The sequence below is a fragment of the Oncorhynchus nerka genome, linkage group LG22 (assembly GCF_034236695.1).
Source record: "Oncorhynchus nerka isolate Pitt River linkage group LG22, Oner_Uvic_2.0, whole genome shotgun sequence".
Lineage (NCBI taxonomy): Eukaryota > Metazoa > Chordata > Actinopteri > Salmoniformes > Salmonidae > Oncorhynchus > Oncorhynchus nerka.
In genome coordinates this window covers 73,145,869-73,172,001 of record NC_088417.1, presented here as the reverse complement: position 1 = coordinate 73,172,001, position 26,133 = coordinate 73,145,869, and the positions used below count along the sequence as shown (strand labels likewise).

General features: G+C 41.1%; 1 protein-coding gene across 9 annotated transcripts; it reads left to right on the top strand.

Annotated features, from left to right (window-relative positions):
* Positions 1-2,609: 2,609 nt before the first annotated feature.
* LOC115105658 (long-chain-fatty-acid--CoA ligase 4-like) lies at positions 2,610-23,144 on the top strand. Of its 9 annotated transcripts, none has more exons than XM_029627924.2 (15): positions 2,610-2,699; positions 8,271-8,824; positions 9,092-9,269; positions 9,421-9,530; positions 14,480-14,618; positions 14,896-15,046; positions 15,361-15,484; positions 15,597-15,668; positions 16,874-17,013; positions 17,606-17,778; positions 19,388-19,462; positions 19,825-20,013; positions 20,238-20,352; positions 20,528-20,685; positions 20,843-23,144. In XM_029627924.2, the coding sequence occupies exons 2-15, from the start codon at positions 8,474-8,476 to the stop codon at positions 20,998-21,000; spliced, it is 2,133 nt and encodes a 710-aa protein (XP_029483784.1). In that variant the 5' UTR covers positions 2,610-2,699; positions 8,271-8,473; the 3' UTR covers positions 21,001-23,144. The 9 variants fall into 9 exon arrangements, with proteins under 9 accessions (XP_029483784.1, XP_029483790.1, XP_029483792.1 ...); XM_029627930.2 differs by having other exon boundaries at positions 2,645-2,699; positions 8,588-8,824; XM_029627932.2 differs by having other exon boundaries at positions 2,658-2,699; positions 8,591-8,824.
* The last annotated feature ends 2,989 nt before the right edge of the window (positions 23,145-26,133 follow it).

The following is a 26,133-nucleotide window of genomic DNA, read 5'->3' as shown; positions in this document are numbered from 1 at the left end:
TCCTCAGTTTAGCCAGAAGTACAGTGCCCTTCAGAAAGTATTCCTCAGTTTGGCCAGAAGTACAGTGCCCTTCAGAAAGTATTCCTCAGTTTGGCCAGAAGTACAGTGCCCTTCAGAAAGTATTCCTCAGTTTGGCCAGAAGTACAGTGCCCTTCAGAAAGTATTCACACCCCTTGCCTTTTTCCACATTTTGTTATGTTACAGCCTGAATTTTAAATGGATTAAATTTAGATGTTGTGTCACTGGCCTACACACAATACCACATAATGTCAAAGTGGGATTATGTTTTTAGACATTTTTACCATTTTAATAAAAAATGAAAAGCTGAAATGGCTTGAGTCAATACGTATTCAACCCCTTTATGGCAAGCCTAAATAAGTTCAGGAGTAAACATTTGCTTAACAAGTCACATAAATTGCATGGACTCACTATGTAGAGGTATGTGTATGTATATATGTATATATATATTTACACACCAAAAATATATGGGGGATTGGAATTGTTGCAGACAAGTACATTGATGGAAGCAACAATCTTTCTGCAATACTAAACTGATCCACCCCTTAAATAAAATAAAAAATCCCTCAATTGAGCAGTGAATTTCAAAGACAGATTCAACCACAAAGACCTGGGAGGTTTTCCAATGCCTTGCAAAGAAGGGCACCTATTGGTAGATGACATTAAATATCCGTTGGAGCTCTTCATATATTAAAGTGTGGTGGTGGCTGCATTTTATGGATATGCTCGTCATCGGCAAAGATTAGGGAGTTTTTTTTTAATAAAAAGAAACGGAAAAGAGTTGAGCACAGGCAAAATCCTAGAGGAAAACCTGGTTCAGTCTGCTTTCCAACAGACAAATTCACCTTTCACCAGGACAATAACCCAATTCTCAAGGCCAAATATACACAGGAGTTGCTTACCAAGACGACATTGAATGTTCCTGAGTGGCATAGTTTCAGTTTACATCGACATGAAAATCTATGACAAAACATGAAAATGTCTGTTTAGCAATGATCAACAACCAACTTGACAGAGCTTGACGAGTTTAAAAAGGAATAATGGCATTTATTATCAAAAACTCCAGTCAGCCAAATCATAGACAGTTCTATCTGCTACCACACCGCAAGCGTTTACCGGAGCGCCAAGTCTACAGTAGGTCCAAAAGTCTCCTAAACAGCTTCTACCCCCAAGCCATACGACTGCTGAACAATTAATCAAATGGCCACCCAGACTATTTACATTGACCCCCCACCCCTTTGTTTTTACACTGTTGTCACTTTACCCCTACCTACATGTACATATTACCTCGACTAACCTGTACCACCGCACATCGACTCATTACCGGTACCCCCTGTATATAGCCTCGTTATTGTTACATTTTAGTTTATTTAGTAAATATTTTCTTAACTCTATTTCTTGAACTGCATTGTTGGTTAAGGGCTTGTAAGTAAGCATTTCACAGTAAGGACCTGTTGTATTCGGAAAATGTGACAAATAACATTTGATTTGAAATTGTACAATCCAGGTGTGCAAAGCTCTTAGAGACTTGTCCAAAAAGACTCTGTAATCGCTGCCAAAGGTGATTCTAACATGTATTGACTCAGGGGGTTGAATACTTATCTAATCAACATATATTAGTGTTTTATTTTTCATTAATCTATTTTTTATTTAATCGTTCTTCCACTTTGATATTAGAGTATTTTGGTGTAGATCAAAAAATAAAAATGATGTAATCCTAATTTGTACACAACAAAAGGTGGAAAAAGTCAAGGTGCTGAAGGCACTGTAATTGCCCAGAATGTATGCAATTTATTTTGACCATTATCTTAGCACCACATGTAATGTTCCTATCACCATTTCTCACCCAAATTCTGCAGGTCATGCAAAAAGTTGTGGCAATTAGTATCTATGCAAGTTTCAATCATTTCTCAGATATTAACGAGTCAAAAAAACTGTGGCAATGCATTTAGTGCTTGCTACTTTGGTTTGGTGTATATGTTTTATGAAGCTGAGTATTCTGATTATAACTTGAGCTCTTATTATCTGACCCATAGATTGTATAATGATGACAATATCAAATCATAAAGCAGCATGTTTAGTCTCCAAACTCTTCAACAGAACGGTACAAAGGTGTCTTCAGATACATAACATTCATATAGCCTTAAGTGAATTAATGTTACTATACTGGTGCAACTCCAATCTTCTGACTGTATTTCATATTTCAAGCAATTTAGACACACAATTTGGCTGTTTTCAAAGGATGTGGGAGATGAATCATACAAGCAGCGTTTTGTTATTTTTGCTATGTTGAACATTTAAAGGAGAGAAATAGCCTCCATTACCAGTGTTTTCACTGGTTGGGGACTTAACTCGCATCTATATTTCATACAGTACAATGATGTGTTGCCTAGTCTATAAGGATCATTTATTAACTTATGACAGACATAATTCACAAGGGTAACCTACAGTCAGTTGAGATTAATTACTTATAACTGGTTGATATTCGTATAAAGAGTGACAATATATTTTTTTCAATGAAACTGTAGCATCAAATAAACATGGTCTTCAGACCCATTCTCATTGGCTATGAGAGATGGACTCATATGACGTAAAGTTTCCGGGTTGTCGCCTCTCTGTTGGAGGTTACTTTCGGTCATTCATCCTTCTGGGAATGTCCCTCTCACTTCTCGGTTTTTGAGGTAAGATTAGATTGACTACAGCTAGCATACAAGCTAGCTAGGGAAATGGCTAAGTAAACTGTCAAATAATATATGTTATCATCATAGCTATCTTATTTACAAAAATGTGTTAATATTGAATATTCTTAATATCCAGTGTACTGAAGTAGTAAGAAAGAGCTAACGTTAGCAATGCCAACTTCATTACTGTCTTTGTTTTATGATCTGGCCAGGCTACAAGCCTACAAGTCGTTTTTAATTTTAATAACCAACAGCGCCTATTAATATCAAATACTTAAAGCGCATAATGGTTGTATTCCACGGTGGGTCTGTTTTCAAACATCATATTACAGAACATTTGCGGAACGCCAGTCACAATTCTATTCCTCGTTGTCCCTCTCATTTTCATAATGATACCACGAAGCTAGCTACAAACGTCTTAATTTTGATATGCCGGATTATTTTTAGATATGTGAACAGTCTTCCATTTGTTGGGATAAATAGCACGACTAGTATGTTTTTTCTTTAAGCTATGTCAACGGAGTTGACAGGTGCAGAGGTTACTTTTGGTCAGACAACGACATGGTCTCGCTCACTGGACCTTTATTTGATTTATTAATTTGATGTTCGTAAACTAAAAGGCAGGTAACATTGCCTAATTGTAAAAAACGAATGAATGTTTGAGCAAATGATTTGATAGCTATGTGGGTTATATTACAGGTTTATACTAAAGCGTTGGTGAATACTCGGTTCTGATTGGCTAGAATGGCATTCTAGAATAGACATTAAGTAAGGGATAATCGAGGGGCTATGCGTTCTCTGGAAAAGAATGAACGACGTAGAATATGTGTTCCATATTACGCTAGCAGAGTGGAACTAACATTCTAACATTAATTATTTTTCCAGAGAAAGCATAGAGCCCCGAGTTGATTATCACTTTTATACTATTACTATAATTGAACACTTACCGCTAGAAATGGGTTAATTTGCTGGTAGAAATGTGTTCAACATCCACTGAAGTAGCTAGCAAGTTTACTAGACAGTGACAGTAATCGCCTTGGTAACCAAACAGTTTGCTAGTTTTAGCTAACCAAACCATCGGTCCTAGCTTGCTATTATGAAAATCCAATTCAACAATGCCAATAAGGTTTTCAATTCGACTTTTGTTTCAGAAGCAGCTCAAACATAGACCATGGAAGAACTATATCCATTGAAGTTTACCGTGCAAATATACTGTGGGCTATAGGGAAATAATGCATGTTCTAGAATGCCCTTCAAGCCAATCAGAAATGAGTATTCAACAATGCCATGGTATTAAGCAAAAGGGCCTGAGGAGGTGTGGTATATAGCTAATAAACCACGGCTAAGCGCTGTTCTTATGCACGACGCAACGTGGAGCATATTGGTGAATACCACAAACCCCCGAGGTGCCTTATTGCTATTATAAACGGGTTACCAACATAATTAGAACAGTAGAAATACATGTTTTTGTCATCCCTGTGGTAATACGGTCTGAAATTCCACAGCTGAGCTCAGCATTCAGGGCTCGAACCACCCAGTTTCTAAAACCAGATAATGGGCCAGTTAGAAAAGGTATTGGGTCAGTTGGAAACGTTGCCTAGCTAGCTCGCAAGGCATAAGCACGTTGCCATGAAACATAAAGAACGAACGACTGCAGTCACGTCCATAAATATCGAACGAACGACTGTCGCGTCTCTAGCAATCAAAAACATGAGAGAGTATGAATTTGCTTCGAAAAATGAAAATATCAACGAACACTTTTGGTAAATGTCTGCTTTAGTATTATTTTATTTGGCAACTGTGGGATAAACACCTCCATTCTGTACATGGGGTGGCAGGTAGCCTAGTGAATAGAGCATTGGGCCAGTAACCGAAAGGTTGCTATATCGAATCCCTGAGCTGACAAGGTAAAAATCTGTTGTTCTGCCCCTGAACAAAATTGTTCACTGTTCCTAAGCCGTCATTGTAAATAAGAATGTGTTCTTAACTGACTTGACTAGTTAAATAAAAAAATAAAAAATATTACCTTGGAAAAATTAATTCCGCAAAGTGGCGCGTTGTCCATTATTTTCAAGGTAATGTCAGAGATTACATGAAACATACATTTGCGGATTATATTATATATATATATATATATATGTATGTGTGTGTGTACATATATATGTACATGTTATGGTTTATATTATATATGGGTTATGCATCAAAAAATGGTTTATTTACCAAGAATGTTCAATATCAGTCCTAATAACAGGATAGAAAACTAATGCCAGTCATCACCCTGTTTTGTATTGATAAGGTTCTTGCTACAATTTGTACAGATGAGGAGTTTGATGTACAGTGTAGGTTTGTTTCAAGGCTTGAGGTACAGTATAGGTTTGTGTCTTTTTCTGCCATCTGTTTTCTAGGCATAGCAGTAGCATTGAATAGTCTATCTAACAATACAACCTTGCCAATAGCCTTGGTCCTACCTTTCATGCATCACACAGTATTCTTCAGTGTGTTAAAGGTCATTGACCTCATGCTATGACATGCTTCTACGTGGGTAGTAGTATCCTGTCTGATGATGAGGCAGTGGACATGTTTTTCTTGAAACAGCTGAAAGGATTTCACTGTTGCTGATTTGAAAGCATTAGAGCACATCAAGAAAAATAATCATGTGGCTTGGAAAAACATGTCTGTCTCATTTCTTGGAATAGATTAAACTGAATCTGTGAACACAATGTTGTGTCAGTCAGTGTCAGTCTATGTAATGTGTATCACTATGAGCAACCAGCTGTGTTTGCGTAACAGTTTTAATAGATGTGGTCTCTGGAAATATAATGCAAAAAGGGTTAGTCACAGTCAGCCCTGAGTACGTTGAGATGACTACTGTAGAGAGGAACCGTATCACTTCCTGTCCAATACACTCTCCTATTGGATGAGAGCAGTTGTGGGTGGAAGCAGGAGAATGTATGTTAGCTCTTTGTGAGTGCAGCTGAGTTAACGAAAAACCTGAGACAGGGAGTGAAGAATAAACATCTTGTGTCGAATAAACAATATCTCGACCAGGCTTTTTGTTTAAGGAAAGAGGAAGAGGTGTTGTTAGCGTACTTCAGAACAGTAGGTAAGGTAACCAATTTCTTCTCTCGTTCATTCTACCGAAAGGTTTCCACTGTTTCGATCTGCTCATCACTGGTGTAGTGTTTTTCAGAAGTGTGTGCATGTGTTAATTTTCTAAAGCCATTCAGACCATCTCTGAATTACCCCTCTTTTCAGGGGTAAATGGTCTTTCCTCTGACTGTTTTAGGCTCTGAAAATTATGATTCTGTTTAAAGAGCTGATACACCTGATAATATATCATTTCAATTAAGAGCAACAAAGTGGTTGGAAGATTTTTTTGGGAAGGGGGCATCATATCAAATGTAGAAATATATTTAGAATGTAGATAATTTCTTCTCACTTATACTGATTGAAGGAGGAATTTGTCCTGGCTGATTCCTTCTGGGGTTGTGATTCCTGGGCCTCGTGTGCCTATGTAGTAAATGGGATTAGGCCAGATCAGTGGCACATGAGCAGTATAAGCCACTCACAGGCAGCATCCTGTGTGCTAAAGCACTTGAGCCTTCATTACTGTCTGGAGGGATGACAAGTCACACAAGCATTCACCATCAGGGTAACGTAGCAGATCATGATTCAAGCATGACGTGGCCTTTCTATCATTTGAAGTTATGATCCTGTCTAGACATGCTCAGCTGCTAGTTATAGTATCTGCAGCAAGATCAGTTAGATAACATTTTTAATGGAATGTAGGTCTGATGTTTTGGGGACTTTTATTACAGTTTGAGTTGACCTGAAATGTTCCCCTTATCTTTGATGTCAAGCTGCCCTCCATTAGACTACATTGTATTATAAGTGATTTGATTGAAATGTTTTACTGGATAGTGGAATGGGATTTTTGTTTAGGCTTGGTTGAAGTCCAGATTAACCTTTGGTGCCCTTTATACCCTTTCCAGTGTGCTGGTTAGTGTTAGTTACCAAACTTTGCATCTTTTATTTTACTAGGCAAGTCAGTTAAGAACAAATTCTTATTTTCAATGACGGCCTTTCAATGACGGCCTAGGAACAGGGGCAGAACCATAGATTTTTACCTTGTCAGCTCGGGGATTCGATCTTGCAACCTTTCGGTTACTAGTCCAATACTCTAACCACTAGGCTACCTACCACATCTGCACTGTTCTTCAAGTAAATGTGTGCATACAGTTGTATGGTTTGTTTAACTTTGTAATCATTGGTTTTTGTTTGACATGCATTTTAAAGTGTGAAAACCCCAGTCTGTATCACTCTGTTACAGTGGAATTGCCCTCTTGCCAGTTGCCACCTTGGAGAATCTTGCACAAAGAAATGTGTTCTTTGGCTTACATGGAAATGTCTCTGGTTTTCACAAGGAAGTCGTTTTCGGTGAAGTCATTTGGGTTTGCCCCGTTTTCATGGGAAAAGACTGGGTGATGCACATACGCCATGACAGTGATCGAGGTTAGAATGTAGACTTATGTCAAAAGAGTTGCCAAGTGGCACCAGAAATGTGGCAGTAGTAAGAAAGTAAAAGCCAAGTATCAAAATAAGACAGAAAATGACTACTTAAATGTTTTTAAAATGTTAAGTAAGATTTCATGTATGCTGTCTCTGTCATCTAACCTAATCTAACCTCACCTCTTTGGCTTCTTAACCACTCTGCTGAACTCTGCTCTGCGTCTTTGTATTTCAGTCTCTTCATTTACAACATTCCTAGGGTAGACCGACTGAGCTATTTATTAACAACTTGTGTTGCTCATTCGGATTATTCTACCTTATAAAAGTTTCTGTCTTAACCAAGGCGCCATCAATTGGCATAAATACATACAGGTACTCTTTCAGATTTTTTAAAACACAGACCTAACATTCTTCCAGTTCTGGGAAATGATTGCACACTGCAAGCATCAATTATAGATAAGATAAAAGGTAGTGAAATCTGAAGTGATGTTGACCAGACATTGGCCTAGATGCTTGTGTACAGATACAGTGGTCAGTGCAGTGCTCCAATGAAACTCAGCTATTTTGTGCAGCAATATTTACCGGTGGTAAGGTATGTGTTAAATACCATAGCTGCTTCTTCTTTGACGCCCCAATAATAAAACTTCTGGGTTTGGTGTGTTGCAATGTATGAATTGGCATGAAATGCATACAAGAAGGCTTTTTGAAAATAAATAAAGTACTTTTGGCTAGTCTATAAATTAGATGTTGTATTATGCTTGTGGCTACTGGCTAGCTCCTAGCTATTGCTTCAATATGACTACTCTTGTTTAAGTTCTGGGTCTATACGTGTTAGAAGTGAGTAGTTCACCTGTGTTCACCTTCTCCCAATCCTGATATGTCCAAATAGTCAGTGAAGAAAACCCGAACACTGGAACTACTGTTGCTCGTTATCCTACGCATTCCATCCCACCGTGACAGATTCTGTCCACAAGAGATTACAATATGACTAACATACTTCTCTTTCTCCATGTATTTTCTTCCCCTGTGCTCAACCATTCTGGACCAATCACCCTGCTATAGAGCTAGCATCACAGACCTCTTGTGTCAAGCCTTTCCATTGAACCGTCTGGGTGCATGTGCTGCTACCTGTCCAATCTGTAATTACCGCCACCTGCTTTGGCAACCTTTCCATGACCTGAGAGCTGAGCCGTCTGAACTCTCCCTGAAGCAGACGCTTCTCCCTCAAGTCTCTTTTTCTCTCCACTTCTGCCTCACCTTCAACCATGAGGTTCAAAGTAGACATGCATTACATAGTGTTCTCGCCTGTGTACCTGTTGATGTGGCTGTACACGCTCATCACGTTTATCCCATGGTATTTCCTCACTGATGCTGGGAAGAAGAAAACCATGGCAAAGAGAGAGAAAGCCAAGTCCACCACAGGCAAAGCAGAGGGCCCCTATCGTTGTGTGGAGAACTTTGACAACCTGGCCCGGGAGGACTTTGAGGGAAAGGACACTCTAGACAAGCTGTTTGAGCATGCAGTGCAGCGCTTCGGCAACACGGACTGCCTGGGCACCAGGGAGCTCCTAAATGAGGAGAACGAGACGCAACCCAGCGGCAAAATCTTTAAGAAGGTAGAGTGATCACACACACATCTCACCAGGAACCAATTATTGCAGTCAAGGTTCTGCCAAATAAGTTAGAAAAGTTATGCAACCTGAAGCAAGTCGGTGTAACTTCATATAACAATCCTAGATTAAGTCCCTTCTTGTAGAGTTATTAAATCAAATGTCATAAATATATGACTTGACTCTCCAGTGTGATATTTACCCCTGTGAACTGAAGGCCCTTAGTAGAACCAACCCTAATGGCCTGTTTCTGTGCTCTCTCCTCTGCTGCAGTTGATCCTGGGGGAGTACAGGTGGCTGTCCTATGACGAGGTGGACCAGATCATCAGTCATCTAGGTAGTGGACTGGCAGCCCTGGGCCAGCAGCCCAAGAGTACCATTGCCATCTTCTGTGAGACACGAGCAGAGTGGATGATCACTGCACAGGCCTGCTTCAGACGCAACTTTCCATGTAGGCATTGACCCAACACACTTCCCTGTTTGAGAATGGCACATAAAGTTCCACTAGTTTACATTCTAAAGATATTTCCTGTTAGGACAGCAATATTTGTGAAAACATTGTGTTTGTGTGCATGTGAACAACATGTTTGGTTGTGTTGCAGTGGTCACTCTGTATGCCACCCTGGGGGAGGAGGCAGTGGCCTATGGCCTGAATGAGTGTGGGGCCACTCACCTGATCACCAGCACAGAGCTACTGGAGACTAAACTCAAGGTAGGAGTCATTAGGGGAAATGCATGGTTCAGATTCTAGCCTAACTACATACACACTGCTGTTCTCAGCTCCTCTATCTGTGGAAAAGAGAGCTATGTTTTTAGACAGGATGTGTGCAATCACCTCTGTAGATCAAGGAGGATTTTAAAATGAGCCATGGGGTGTTTGTGTGTGAACTGAGGTGTGTCATTGGTGAAAATGGCGCCGGAGAAGATGGCTGACGTTTTACGTGCTCCTAACCAACTGTGCTATTTTGTTCGTTTACATAATGTTGCTGCTACTGTCTCTTATGACTGAAAATAACTCCTGGACATCAGAACAGCGATTACTCACCTCGAACTGGAAGAAGCTTTTTTCCTTTAACGAGTCCAACAAGTCCGACACGAAGGATATACTGCTTTCCCAGGAACAGACCCAAATCCCTGTCATTTGCGTGAAAAAAATATGGAGAAAAGGGGGCGGAGGTCAGGTTGCCTTCTGAGAATTCGTAGGTTGAGCGAGTAAACCTCCACTGCCATCCGTTCTATTGGCCAACGTGCAATCATTGGAAAATAAAATTGAGGACCTACGATTAAGATTATCCGACCAACGGGACATTAACTGTAATATCTTATGTTTCACCGAGTCGTGGCTGAATAACGACATGGCGAGATTGTCCATGCACCGGCAGAACAGAGAAGCTTCGTCTGGTAAGACGAAGGGTGGGGGTGTGTCTATTTGTTAGCAACAGCTGGTGCGCGATGTCTAATATTAAAGAAGTCTTGAGGTTTTGTACCTTATGATAAGCTGTAGACCACACTATCTACCAAGATTTGTCATCTATATTATTCGTAGCCGTCTATTTACCACCGCAAACATAAGATTGCACTCAACCAACTCTATAAGGCCATAAGCAAACAAGAAAATGCTCATTCAGAAGTGGCGCTCCTAGTGGCCGGGGACTTTAATGCAGGAAAACTTAAATCCGTTTTTACCTCATTTCTACCAGCATGTCACATGTGAAAAAAACTCTAGACCACCTTTACTCCACACACAGAGATGCATACAAAGCTCTCCCCTGCCCTCCATTTGGCAAATCTGACCATAGTTATATCCTCCTGATTCCCGCTTAAAAGCAAAAATTAAAGCAGGAAGTACCAGTGACTCGCTCAATACGGAAGTGGTCAGATGCCGCGGATGCTACGTTACAGGACTGTTTTGCTTGCACAGACTGGAATATGTTCCGGGATTCATCCAATGGCATTGAGGAGTATACCACCTCAAGTCACCAGCTTCCTCAATAAGTGCATTGATGACCTCGTCCCCACAGTGACCGTACGTACATATCCCAACCAAAAGCCATGGATTACAGGCAACATCCACATCGAGCTAAGGGAGCGGGACACTAATCCGGACACTTATAAGAAATCCCGCTATGCCCTCAGACGAACCATCAAACAAGCAAAGTGTCAATACAGGATTAAGATTGAATCCTACTACACCTGTTCTGACGCTCGTCGGATGTGGCAGGGCTCGAATACTATTACAGACTATGAATTGAAACCCAGAAGTGAGCTGCCCAGTGACGCGAGCCTACCAGACGAGCTAAATGCCTTTTTATGCTCGCTTCGAGGCAAGCAACACTGAAGCATGCACGAGAGCACCAGCTGTTCTGGACGACTGTCTGATAACGCTCTCGTCTCGGTAGCCGACGTGAGCAAGACCTTTAAACAGGACCTGTACTCAAAGCATGCGCGGACCAACTGGCAAGTGTCTTCACTGACACTTTCAACCTCTCCCTGACTGAGTCTGTAATACCTACATGTTTCAAGCAGACAATAATAGTCCCTGTGCCCAAGGAAGCGAAGGTAACCTGCTTAAATTATTACTGCCCCGAAGCACTCACGTCGGTAGCCATGAAGTGCTTTGAAAGGCTGGTCATAGTTCACATCAACAGGATCCTCCCGGATACCCTAGAGGCACTCCAATTCGCATACCGCCCCAACAGATCCCCAGATGACACAATCTCAATCGCACTCCACACTGCCCTTTCCCACCTGGACAAAAGGAACACCTATGTTAAATAAAATGTTATTGTTCACGTACACATGGTTAGCAGATGTTAATGCGGGTGTAGCGAAATGCTTGTGCTTCTAGTTCCGACCGTGCAGTAATATCTAACAAGTAATCTAACAATTTCCCAACAACCACCTTGTATACACACAAGTGTAAAGGAATGCATAAGAATATGTACATATTAATATATATGGATGAGCAATGGCAAGATGCAGTAGATGGTATAGAGTACAGTATATACATATGAGATGAGTAATGTAGGGTATGTAAACACTATATAAAGTGGCATTGTTTAAAGTGACTAGTGATAAAAAAAAATTACATCCAATTTGTAATTATTAAAGTGGCTAGAGATTTGAGTCAGTATGTTGGCAGCAGCCACTCAATGTTAGTGATGGCTGTTTAACAGTCTGATGGCCTTGAGATAGAAGCTGTTTTTCAGTCTCTCGGTCCCAGCTTTGATGCACCTGTACTGACCCCACCTTCTGGATGATAGCGGGGTGAACAGGCAGTGGCTCGGGTGGTTGTTGTCCTTGATGATCTTTTTGGACTTCCTGTGACATCGGGTGGTGTAGATGTCCTGGATGGCAGGAGAATGCTGTTAATTGACTACAGCTCAGCTTTCAACAACATCGTGCCCACAAAGCTCATCACTAAGCTAAGGATCCTGGGACTAAACACCTCATTTTGCAACTGGATCCTGAACTTCCTGACAGGCCACCCCCAGGTGGTAAGGTTAGGCAACAACACGTCTGCCACTCTGGTCCTCAACACTGGAGTGTGTACTTAGTCCCCTTCTGTACTCCCTGTTCACCCACGACTCCAACACCATCATTAAGTTTGCTGATGACACAACAGTGGTAGGCCTGATCACACAACAATGAGACAGCCTATAGGGAGGTGGTCAGAGACCTGGCAGTGTGGTGCCAGGACAACAATCTCTCCCTCAATGTGAGCAAGACAAAGGAGCTGATCGTGTACTACAGGAAAAGGTGGACCGAACAGGCCCCCATTAACATCGACAGGGCTGTAGTGGAATGGGTCGAGAGTTTCAAGTTCCTTTGTGTCCACATCACCAACGAACTATCATGGTCCAAATACACCAAGACAGTTGTGAAGAGGGGACGACAAAACCTTTTGTCCCTCAGGAGACTGAAAAGATTTGGCATGGGTCCCCAGATCCTAAGAAATTCTACAGCTGCATCATCGAGAGCATCCTGACCGGTTGCATCACCGCCTGGTATGGCAACTGCTTGGCATCTGACCGCAAGGCGCTACAGAGGGTAGTGTGTACGGCCCAGGCCAAGCTTCCTGCCATCCAGGACCTATATAACAGGCGGTGTCAGAGGAAAGCCCAGAAAATTGTCAGACTCCAGTCACCCAAGTCATAGGCATTCCAGTACCTCACGGCAAGCGGTACCGGAATGCCAGGTCTAGGACCAAAAGGCTCCTTAACAGCTTCTACCCCCAAGCCATAAGACTGCTGAACAATTAATCAAATGGCCACCAGACTATTTATCAAATCATCAAATGTATTTATATAGCTGATATCTCAAAGTGCTGTACAGAAACCCAGCCTAAAACCCCAAACAGCAAGCAATGCAGGTGTAGAAGCACGGTGGCTAGGAAAAACTCCCTAGAAAGGCCAAAACCTAGGAAGAAACCTAGAAAGGAACCAGGTTATGAGGGGTGGCCAGTCCTCTTCTGGCTGTGCCGGGTGGAGATTATAACAGAACATGGCCAAGATGTTCAAATGTTCATAAATGACCGGCATAGTCAAATAATAATAATCACAGTGGTTGTCGAGGGTGCAACAAGTCAGCACCTCAGGAGTAAATGTCAGTTGGCTTTTCATAGCCGATCATTAAGAGTATCTCTACCGCTCCTGCTGTCTCTAGAGAGTTGAAAACAGCAGGTTTGGGACAGGTAGCATGTCCGGTGAACAGGTCAGGGTTCCATAGCCGCAGGCAGAACAGTTGAAACTGGAGCAAGCAGCATGACCAGGTGGACTGGGGACAGCAAGCAGTCATCATGCCAGGTAGTCCTGAGGCATGGTCCTAGGGCTCAGGTCCTCCAAGAGAGAATTAGAGAGAGCATACTTAAATTCACACAGGACACCGGATAAGACCGGAGAAGTACTCCAGATATAACAGACTGACCCTAGCCCCCCGACACACCCTTCCATTTATTTTGTACACTGCGGCTACTCACTGTTTATTATTTGGGCTCCAGAGTGGCACAGCGGTCTAAGGCACTGCATCTCAGTGTTAGAGGCATCACTACAGACACCCTGGTTTGAATCCAGACTGCATCACAACCGGCAGTGATTGGGAGTCCCATAGGGCGATGCACAATTGGCCCAGCGTCGTCCGGGTTTGGCCGGTGTAGGCCGTCATTGTAAATAAGAATTTGTTCTTAACTGACATGCCTAGTTAAATAAAGGTGAATGTATTTAAAAAAAATAATGTTACATCTATATATAGTGACTTTACCCCTACCGACATGTACAAATGTCCTCGACTGACCTGTAACCCTGCACACTGACTCGGTACCGGTACCCCCTGTATATTGCCTCGTTATTGTTATTTTATTGTTTTTATTTTTAACTTTATTTTATTTGGTAAATATTTGATTAACTCTTCTTGAACCGCACTATTGATTTAAGGGCTTCTAAGTAAGTTACTTAGTTAACTTACCGTGAAATGCTTACTTTACAAGCCCTTAACCTATAGTGCACCTACACTTGTTGTATTCAGCGCATGTGACAAATAAAGTTTGATTTGAAAAACAAACACTGAGATCATTGAAACTTTAATGAACCCTAAAGGCATTTAGGACACGAGAGCTGAGATTATTCATGTCAAGACAAAGATATCTTCCTGTGTCTTTGACAGAGTATTTTGCCAGAAATGCATAACCTGAAGCACGTTATCTATGTGGACAACAAGAGCATCAGAAGGACGGGTTATCCAGAGGGCATTCAGATCCACAGCATGCAGGCAGTACAAGAGCTGGGAGCCAAACCTGACAACTGTACGTGGAAACATCAACAAAACTATGCATGTACAAAACACACAGGTCACACTGTTGGGTCACCCTGTTATGTTAAACAATGTTTGCGCTGAACTTGAGTTTACATATGGCTCAGATGGCATTGTAGAGATTGTAAAATGTCTAAGCTAGTGAAGTATAATATGCACATATGCTGGCAGTTTAGTTTAGTCCCACAATGTAGTAAAGAATGTTTGTACTGTCCTGAACTGTACCATTTATTTTCTAAGCATTATTAAGTGACGTGTGCTCCTGGCAGTGAGTATAGCTGTGCAGCGGCCTCAGCCCACAGACCTGGCTGTGGTCATGTACACCAGCGGCTCCACAGGACAACCCAAAGGAGTCATGATCATCCACAGCAATCTTATTGCTGGCATGACGGGCCAGTGTGAGAGGATCCCAGGCCTGGGGTGAGCAGAGCACTCTACCACAGGGCTTCTAGTATCTGACCACCATTTAACTAGGCTGGTCAGGTCTCTGCATCTGACATGGGGATTTGACGCAATGTTTTAAAGACAGCAGACAAACAGTGTAATGTGCTTATGATAACCGTGCCTAAACTTATTTACTCATGCGATCTTCCTCAATTTGATAATTAGACAGTATTGTCAAAGTGCATAACCACTTATTTTTGTATAATGTTGTGCATGGTTACAGACATTGAAGATGTTCTCTCATCTTCATATTGCTTACAGTAGTGTGATGTGTTTGTGCCCATATGCAGGCCGAAGGATACCTACATTGGCTACCTGCCTCTAGCTCATGTGCTGGAGATGACTGCTGAGATCTCATGTATGACGTATGGCTGCAGGATTGGCTACTCTTCCCCACAAACACTCTCTGACCAGGTAATAGACTCAGCAGTTTGATATAAAGATATATCTTTTCTTATGGATTTGTTTTATTATACTGCAAAGTGGGCAACAATCTAATGTTATTTTTATTGCTTCTCTTTTGCAGTCAACAAAAATCAAGAAAGGCAGTAAGGGAGACTGCTCTGTGTTGGGGCCTACTCTGATGGCAGCTGTTCCGGTAAGAACGAACATCCTTCCTTAATCTTTTTGCTTATCACTGATTTGTTAGTGTTTTATAAAATAGTGTTTTATAAAATAGGGATGTGCATGGTTATCTGAATATCTGAACGGACGTAGTATTCTAATACTTGTGTGAGTGTAATGTTATAGGGCAATTTTAACCTGACTAACACTGGTTTTTCTAAATTAAATGTAAATATCCATGTGACTTTGTTACATACAAGGATAGACCATGTTATTCATTTAATAAAACAAATCTTTCAGTGTAGTTATTATGATGTGCACACCATAAAAAGACCTGTAGACCATCCATTGTCTTCACGTAACTTGTTGGCCAATCAAAGCGGCAAAGAGGTTCAATGTGTTGTGAAAGTTCAATAATGCAATGCAAGATGGAATGAATTACAAGTTAGTGAAATGAGAAGGTGTAGGCTACAATAAGCAACCAACAGGTAGGCTGTTTTATCTGAATGGGGTTGTGCAGCATGTGGACTCCATTAGATTAGCTAGCTTCTCCCAGCCCTTGATCATGACTCTGCTCCATTACATTACACATAAGTCATTGGACGAAGGCGTCTTCTGTACGGGGGAGTTTTGTTAAGAGCCCTGACGTTCGGTCTGAACATTAACACACATCGCTTGAGGTACGGTTTTGGAAGCATAAGGACCTTTATTTCATATCCGCAAGAAATCATTTTCAAGAAACAGACAGTTGAAATTGATACACACCTTTTGATGTGCTAGGCTCCTCCAGTCAAGACAAACTGTCTTGTTATATGGGATGATAAATAACATTGTGGCTGCTCCAAATAAACGTTAGCTAGTCTTGACTGTCGTCGAGTTGCCTTGGCATCTCTCTGTCTGGTCGCTACACACACCGCCCCATATAACCTCAATGGCTGTATTTCAAATATCCGCATATCTGACAAAAATGTATGATGCTATTTGAATAGTGACATTATTTCAAACCCACATCCGTACTATAAGGCTGGTTTCTTTCCAGATTTTTAGAGGTCAGGTTTAGACAAAATAATCGAACAGGTGATGTTGATTCTTTGAGGTTCTTTGATAACTATCCTGCAGCTTTGATTTCCTCTGTAGAGAAAGTGGAGGCAGACATGTATGGATAAGGTACAAAAGAAAAACCGCCACAAACTGATGCGTGACGTTTATCTTTTCTGTTTATTGTAATGTATCTGTCAGGAAATAATGGACCGCATCTACAAGAATGTGATGAACAAGGTGCAGGAGATGAGCTATGTGCAGAGGACTCTGTTTAAACTGGGCTACAACTACAAACTGGAACAGATCAAAATGGGCTATGATGCCCCTCTCTGCAACTTGTGAGTACACTGTATGTGAGGACACACACATACCAGCATGTTCCCAGCTGATGTACACAATCCTGTTACATGCACATGGCTATCTCTATAGAGATAAAATCCCTGATACAAGGTCAGTGCATAAAGACATAAACATTTCCAACATGCCATTACAGTACTTGGAAGTAAGAGATATAGCTAGGCCTTATCAAACTACATGGGTTTTTCAAAGCGGTATAGATTTGTCCTCTAGAATCTATATATTTGAAGTGTATGCTTGTATTTTGACTGGTTTTGGTTCCCACTCGGTGGCAACAATATTTGTCTGCCAGACAAGACAAGCTTCCTTTCTCCATTTCTTGTTATCAGCATGACCGAGACATTTGCCTCTGGTCACCCTCTCAACTTTTTTTGTTTTTGTTGCCAATTTTACTCTATCGGATTCTAATAAATAGGCTAAAAATGTGTCACTTCCACTGCAAGTCTAATGTGCCCTACCTAGCAAGCTGCTTATCAGGGATCAGACAGTGAAACTGTATCAGTAAGCATGGACCAATGGGTATCTTGATACTAGTAAGTAGTAATGGTACATTTCTCTCCTCTGCTCTGTCAGGCTGCTGTTTAAGAAGGTGAAGGCTCAGCTGGGAGGGAACATCAGGATGATGCTGTCAGGAGGGGCACCCTTGTCCTCCGCCACACAGCGATTCATGAACATCTGCTTCTGCTGCCCTGTGGGACAGGGCTACGGCCTCACAGAGACCTGCGGAGCAGGTACCATCACAGAGGGTGAGTCATGGCAGGCACAGCCACGGACTACTACTGCTGGGGTCCTTTGCTAATGACATTCACCCTGGAAGTGGTATCATTACCAAGTGCACCCTTGGTTCCTTCACTAGCAGAGTAGTAGTAGTAGTGTGTAGGGGAATGGTGGGAGCTCTATCATTTTAGAATTTTCACCATTGTGTTTTTTGGGGGAAATTATACCTATGCATGCCATGGTAAATTTAGGATTTAGCCAAGACAAGGTCTTTGAGAAAATGCTACTGCTCAGGCTTTTATATATGTTAAAGTGCCCTGAGGGTTTCATGTCTTTAAACACGCACGATCTCAGAGATAGATGTCTTTGTTCAAGCCCCAACCTGTGAAACGTTCTGTGGTACTGGGATCGTGGATGACAAAGGAATGACGGCTATACTAAATGTAACTGTTTTGCGTCAATCGGCTTTGCTGTATAGGTCACGCAGGTATCGGTCACCTTTCAGTGCATTGTAAATGTGGAAGGATATGCTTGTGTGACGCTACGCAGCAGTATATGAGTGTGAAATAGTTGGCCGAATGATGCCAAATAACCACCGGGGAAGATTTTATAAGGCCATATTATTTAAGAGGACCTCGGGATAGGGTTCTCAGTTTCGTTTAACACTCTTGCAAGGCAGAGGACAATGTACAAGTTCTTAGTTTAAAAACAAATAACATTATTTTATAATAAATCAATGTTGGCAAACATTTGATTTCCCTCATAGCTCAAAGCAGTGAATGAACTAAATATGACAGTGTTATAATTGTGATTCTCCCACCACACTGGTTTTTGTCTCCGGTCAATCTGAAGGACAAGTGTGTTCGTGATGCGTGGGTCAGCTGTTTGTTCACCTGCCCGCAGTTGCTAATAACACATTCACAACCGCCCAACTCTATGTGATCAAGTGAAAATCTGTGGCCCGCTCCCGACCGACCCGATCCCGTAAATATAGAAATTGCGCTGCATTATGTTAAGCTATGTGAGAGGTTGTAGACTCAGCCTACAGTCAGTGTCGAGATTTCAGTTACTATTCCATTTAACCCATCTGAACACTACAGTTCCCATCTTGTGACTGTCTAATTTGTATAGCGCTTCACAATCATCACACAACATAGCCGCTATTGTCAACCTCTTCTACCACTTCACCAAATCTTTCCCAAACATTACAGTTCTGGCCCTCAATGTTTTTAATTCAACTCTGACATTGTCCTTTTTGCCTCCGTGGATGGACGTACATTTTTCCCTGAAGCATATAGAGTTATTGGCGTGCGTAGGCTAATGTTAGACCCTAAAGCTTAGGCTTTTTTGTACCCTTGTCTAAAGCCAGATAAAAAAAATAACCAAAGAAAAACATTAATGTAGCCTATTCTGTAGATATGTAGTATTCCACAATTGTATATTTGAGTCAACCCGCACATCACTAACGTGTGTATCTTGCTCTATGCCTTAGAAGTGCATGAGCGTAAGCACTGACGCTTATTCTTTAATAAGAAAACCCAGACTGGTTTTTGGTAGGCCGGGTTGCAGCCTACTACTGGCATCAGGTATTAAACTCTACATGGGACTATATTGTGATTGTGTGTTTCCTCTCTCCAGTGGCAGACTACAGCACTGGGAGAGTAGGAGCCCCCCTCATCTGCTGTGAGGTCAAACTACGAGACTGGGTTGAGGGTAAGTAATAAAACCTATGGACACACACATACAAACTTATTTGTGATAAAGTGTACTGCGCTGTTGAGAAAGAGCTTGCAAGTAAGCATTTCACTGTATCAGTTACACCATGTATCCTGTGCACATGACAAATACATTTTTATTATGACACACCTATAGTATGTGTATCACAGATGGCTTGGACATCCTCGTTTTGTAGCTGCCCAATTTGCCTCCTCTGCATGTTGTTACTGTATTTTCATGTGGCTCTCATGGGCCAATTTAGTTTCCATGTGGTTTGTTTTTCTCTGGTCCAAACAATACTCTATACAGCTATTATCTCCCACCATGCCTCACTCTTATATTCCCACTGTGTTCCCAAGGTGGATACACCAGTCAGGACCAGCCCCACCCGCGTGGAGAGATCATGATTGGTGGGCCCAACGTTACCATGGGTTACTATAAGAGTGAGCACCTGAACAATGACTTCTGGGTGGATGAGCAGGGCCAGAGGTGGTTCTGTACCGGGGACGTGGGGGAGATTCACCCTGATGGCTGTCTGCAGATAGTGGGTAGGTGGCTGAGAGTTGGAGAACGCCTGAATAATAACACCTATGTGCACTGATCAACTGCCTCTTCAACACTTTATGACCATGAGGCAATACTGTCATAAACAATTCAAATGGATGTAAACAGTGCTACCTGCCATAACCTCTCAGGAGAAGATGTAGACAACGCTATGCTGACATACTTTAGTGTTCTCTCTGACCCTCTCTGCTCTGTTTGTTCCATGTAGACCGTAAGAAGGACCTGGTCAAACTGCAGGCTGGAGAATACGTGTCCTTGGGGAAAGTGGAGTCTGCTCTGAAAAACTGCCCCCTTATTGAAAACATTTGTGCATATGCAAACAGGTATCTCTTCTGTCTGCTTTACTATATACCATACACTTCTTTACATAGGACAGAACACTGTTACATTGACACCACATGCATTTGTGGTTATTCTATATGTATCACCCTGAAAACATATTTCATGTGCACGCTCAGGTCTAGTCTGTATCATTTAAAAATGTTCTCTTGCTTTTAGTGACCAGAACTATGTGATAAGCTTTGTGGTGCCGAACCAGAAGCAGCTGACAATTCTGGCCAATAAGAACGGCATCAGTGTCGCCTGGGAGGAGATCTGTAATCACCCGGCCATGGAGAAAGAGGTCTTGAAGGCCATCAAAGAGGTGGCTACCTCAAGTAAGGCTGACACTTACTCTATGGCACATATCCTGTTAACTTGATTAACCAGATGGATAATAACCTAGAATTATAAGACACATAATTTTAGTGTGTGACAATAGAGGGCTTTGTTTATCCCTTCTATATTAACCATTGTGTTTCCCCCCCCCATCAGTCAAACTGCAGCGTTTTGAGATCCCAGTGAAAGTGCGTCTGAGCCCAGAGCCCTGGACCCCTGAGACTGGCCTGGTGACGGACGCATTCAAACTGAAAAGGAAGGAGCTGAAGAACCACTTCCAGACTGATATCGAGAGAATGTACGGAGGGAAGTAGAGCCACTATCTGATCTAACCTAAGAACGGTTTCCTGACAACTTTCACCAGTGAAATGAGTTAGTGTGTGTCTGAATGTGCGTGTATGATTGCGTGCGTGTGCATATGCTTCAACGCATGTGTGAAACTCCACGGCGGGCTGAGTGTCTGCGGGATTTCGCTCATCCTTTGTACTTGATTGATGAAATAAGGTCACTAATTAGTAAGGAACGCACCTCACCTGGTTGTTTGTCTTAAAACCTGCAGACACTTTGCCCTCTATGGAATGAGTTTGACACCCTGCTTCACAGCATTATGTCTGAACTGTAGAATTGTCTTTCCACGTTGTCTCTTTTGTCACATTATGAATGTCAGTCCATAAAGTTCAGCACAGAGGGATCAGCTGGTTAGTTACGGCTATTTGTGTTGGAGATCGCACAGCGTTGTGTAAAACGCCATTCGAATGCAAGTCTTGTATTTTCATATTGTAATTTGCCTTTGGGATTTATGACATGTCTGTAAATAGTACTATTTTTGTGTCTAATTGAGGTAGGAGTCATAATGGCCTTTACTCAATGAGATTTGCTCAACTCCTGAGTCCTCTCTTCTCTGTCCCAGCTGGCCTCCTTTTGAGAAAGGTCAACATAATTGATGAAAACATTTTTGCTGCCCCCTAGTGAGCAAGCCCCCACAGTGCTGCTGTATAAATTGTTTGCTTGTTCTGTACATAGGATCACATTACTGCCACACAACTGCCGAGCCCCCACAATCCTTTAGGCTATTGCACATAGATCAAACCTGAGTGTAACTTTGGCCATTTCTGTCACCTGTGCTTGTGTAATTTATGTTTTCATGTTTTGAACCTGCTCATGACATTGCTATAGTGACTCAACCCAAGTATGTCACGTTATGTTTTGGATTTTTCAGATACTAGGTAAATGGTTAATGTCATACTTGCTATGTTACAGCATGGATTATCATTTTTATTTGAGCAAAAATGAAGATAGTCCTTTAGCCTTCTTTTTCATGCTGATCTCTTCCTATAACTCTGTATTACTGTACAATATTTATAGTCTTCGATGTTTCAAGTCATCTTTATAATGTACTGTAATAGTTCTACATTTCTGACCTATGGATATGCCAACTTAATAGCCTATACTCTTAAATAATTTGACATTTTGTGACAAAGTTTATCGAGATATGAAATACTCAATATAATTCAAAGCAATTTTTTAATTATATGATGTTGAAAATCCAATTGAGTTGCATGTGTAAAGAACTTCTATTTAAAATATTTTGTATGTATATGAAGGTCAAGTTAAACGTTGAACCATTTTACATTTTTTGGATGAATTTGTACTGTTGGACTGTTTAAAGGTCACAATTGTGCTTCTTGAAACTTTGTGTGGAACCTTGATGAAAATGCTGTGTATCAGCAAGTTTGCGTTTTCATTCAGAAGCTGTTTAATGTGGCATATAATGCAGTAGAAGAGAATTGATGGGGTTGTGACAACTGAAACGTGAAAATCAATGCCAAAAATAATATTCCAGGATGCATTGCATTCATAACATATATAATACAATTTAACGATTTTGCAAATATCCCCAATTGCCAACACATTGGGGTGAAACATACACTGTTCAAATTAGCCATAATACCACTCTAATCCATCGAGTCCTATCACAGATATGTTCCAATAGGAGTAAGAAAGGTCAAAAAAATGTTTTGTGAAGGTTTTATTATTCTTATACTCAGGGTTACATCCACCAAGAATGCAACTGCGGTAGTATTTATTTTGAGACTCATCTTATGTTAATTGTGAAGCACTTAGGTTGTGTTTACAATGGCAGCCCAATTCTGATATTTTTTCCACTAATTGGTATTTTGACCAATCACATCAGAGCTTTTTCAGAGCTGATTGGATTAATCAAAATCCCAATTAGTTCAAACAAGTTCAGAATTGGGCTGCCTCTGTAAATGCAGCCTTCTCTCTCCATTTATATTGATGTGATGTTTTGTTAATTTGTATTATTTATTCAAATCTGTTAATATGTGAATGAAACAATGTGTGATAGGGATGGGCAGTGTGTACCTTCTGGTTATGTCATTTGAAAGTACATATTCTTTTTATATGAACATATTAAAGCTTTCTGCCCACTGTAAAATGTGTATTACTTGAATAATTGTCAGCCATAAATATCAATATAAAGTATTATTCAATGATTTATAATTAGGTTCACTAGTTTAAATCTACCCCATTCTTTCACAGCCCTGTCAAGAAAGATGCATTCTAACTATCCTTGGGGAAAGCTTTGCAAATCTTTCAAGCACGGAGAATGACAGAATTTCAAACAAGCCCAAGGTATGAGGTGATTCTAATGCCTCTCAAATTCACTAGGGCTAAACGCAAACTCAAATGTGGCATTGCTCCACTCAGACACGGCTGTTTATTAAAGTGCATCATGGCAGGTAACATAGTGCCTAGTGAAGGTCTACACAGCTTGAACAGTCTTCTACATTTTCTGCCTTCAAATGAAATCTAAAAATTGATTTCATTTTTGTTTTTTTCCTACAACCTACTCCACATTTACAAAGTGAAAGTTGAATCTTTTGCCATATCTATAACTCATATTTTTATGGGAATTTGGTTAGGTTGCCCAAAAAGTTACATATTTAATTGAAAGCAAGTCTAAGATCTGTTCTATGTGCACTATTTCTATGCTTCCCGTTCTTAAGTTTAGTTTTTGCATCTGCTTTCTTTTGCACACCAGCTTCAAGCACAATTTTTTTGGTTATGGAAAATATATTTCACAGCAGTTTAGATGGTACAATATTTCCCTACACTATACTTGCTTGTTTTGTCACTAACTTAAATTGTGGAACTATTAGAATTTTAGCAACCAGGAAATGGCAGATTGAATCTTTTTAATGGTCTTGTTGCAAACAGAATTGATGATTTAGAGTGGATTTTTTTTAACACAGGCTTCCTTTTCACTTTGTCAAACAGGCCAGTAATGTGAAGTGAATGCAATGTTGTTGATCCCTTTTTATTTTCCACTATTGTGGCGGCGGCATGGGGTGTGAAGAAATACACAATCAATACATCCTTTTTTATTGATTTTGAAAATGTAAAAAATAATCTTGCACTTCAAAAATGCAGAGTAGGTTGTGTAGATTGGTAAAAAAAAAAAAAAGATCCAATTGAATCCCTTTTAGATTTATACTGAACAAAAATAAATGCAACATGCAACCGTTTCAAAGAATTTACTGAGTTTACAGTTCATATGAGGAAAACAGTCAATTGAAATAAATTCATTAGGCCCTAATCTATGGATTCCTCATAACTGGGAATACAGATATGCATCTGTTGGTCACAGATACTTTTTTTTAAAGCTAAGTCAGTATCTGGTGTGACCACCATTTGCCTCATGCAGTTCGACACCTCCATCAGTTGATCATCAGGCTGTTGATTGTGGCCTGTGGAATGTTGTCCCACTCATGTAGCTTAAAGTTGATGATGTGGTTGTTACTGACAAGAAGCACATGGCTAAGCTCTTCAATCACCACTTCATTAAGTCAGGATTCCTATTTGACTCAGCCATGCCTCCCTGCCCGTCCAACATTTCCTCATCTCCCACCCCTTCTAATGCGACTATCCCCAATGCTTCTCCCTCTTTTTCCACTGCCACGCTACAAAGTTTCTCCCTGCAGGCAGTCACTGAGTCTGAGGTGCTAGAGGAGCTCCTGAAACTTGACCCCCAAAAAACATGTGGGTCAGATGGTGTAGACCCTTTCTTTTTAAGGTTGCTGCCCCTATCATCGCCAAGCCTATCTCCAACCTTTTTAACCGGTCTCTCCTTTCTGGGGAGGTTCCCATTGCTTGGAATGCAGCTACGGTTCATCCTTCATTTAAAGGGGAGATCAAGCTGATCCTAACTGTTACAGGCCTATTTCTATTTTGCCCTGTTTATCAAAAGGGGTTCAATTCAGATGGATGTTATGAAATGCAATTAAGTTCAAGTCCTTTTATAAAAAGAATACTTGTGGTAATAGGCTGTAGATTTTAATGTATACATTGACACCTCTTCTCTCATCACAGATACAGCAGCTATCCTGTATGATGAACGGACTAAGAAATCATGCAGGAGGTTTCTAAAGACTACAATTAAAGATACAAGGAACATGTCGTGTGAATTAAAGACCCTTACGATTTATCTGTGTAATGCTTATATTTTTGTCCTTTGCATCAGGCCAGTGTGTGTTTGGCAACAACTGCATATTCTCTCACATGTCAGAGGGACATGGAGATCAAGCTGATCCTAGCTGTTATAGGCCTATTTCTATTTTGCCCTGTTTATCAAAAGTGTTGGAAAAACAGGTCAATAATCAACTGACTAGCTTTCTTGATGTCTATAGTATTCTCTCGGGAATGCAATCTGGTTTCCGCTCAGGTTATGGATGTGTCACTGCAACCTCAAGGGTCCTCAATAATGTCACCATTGCCCTTGATTCTAAGCAATATTGTGTTGCTATTTTTATTGACTTGGCCAAAACTTTTGATACGGTAGACCATTCCAGTCTTGTGTATTGGTGTCTCTGAGGGATCTTTGGCCTGGTTTGCTAACTACCTCTCAAAGAGTGCAGTGTATAAAGTCAGAAAATCTGCTGTCTCAGCCACTGCCTGTCACCAAGGGAGTACCCCAAGGCTCAATCCTAGGCCCCACACTCTTCTCAATTTACATCAACAACATAGCTCAGGCAGTAGGAAGCGCTCTCATCCATTTATAAGCAGATGATACAGTCTTATACTCAGCTGGCCCCTCCCTGGATTTTGTGGTAAATGCTCTACAACAAAGCTTTCTTAGTGTCCAACAAGCTTTCTCTACCCTTAACCTTGTTATGAACACCTCCAAAACAAAGGTCATGTGGTTTGGTAAGAAGAATGCCCTTCTTCCCACAGGTGTTATTACTACCTCTGAGGGTTTACAACTTGAGGTAGTCACCTCATACAAGTACTTGGGAGTATGGCTAGACGGTGCACTGTCCTTCTCTCAGCACATATCAAAGCTGCAGGCTAAAGTTCAATCTAGACTTGGTTTCCTCTATCGTAATCACTCCTCTTTCACCCCAGCTGCCAAACTAACCCTGATTCAG

Bases quoted from the DNA above. Each gene is read 5' to 3' on its own strand.
- LOC115105658 (XM_029627924.2), top strand. From the start codon at position 8,474: ATGAGGTTCAAAGTAGACATGCATTACATAGTGTTCTCGCCTGTGTAC. The intron at 15,047-15,360 runs GTGAGCAGAGCA...GCCCATATGCAG, and splicing joins GAGAGGATCCCAGGCCTGGG to GCCGAAGGATACCTACATTG. The intron at 17,779-19,387 runs GTGAGTCATGGC...TCCTCTCTCCAG, and splicing joins AGCAGGTACCATCACAGAGG to TGGCAGACTACAGCACTGGG.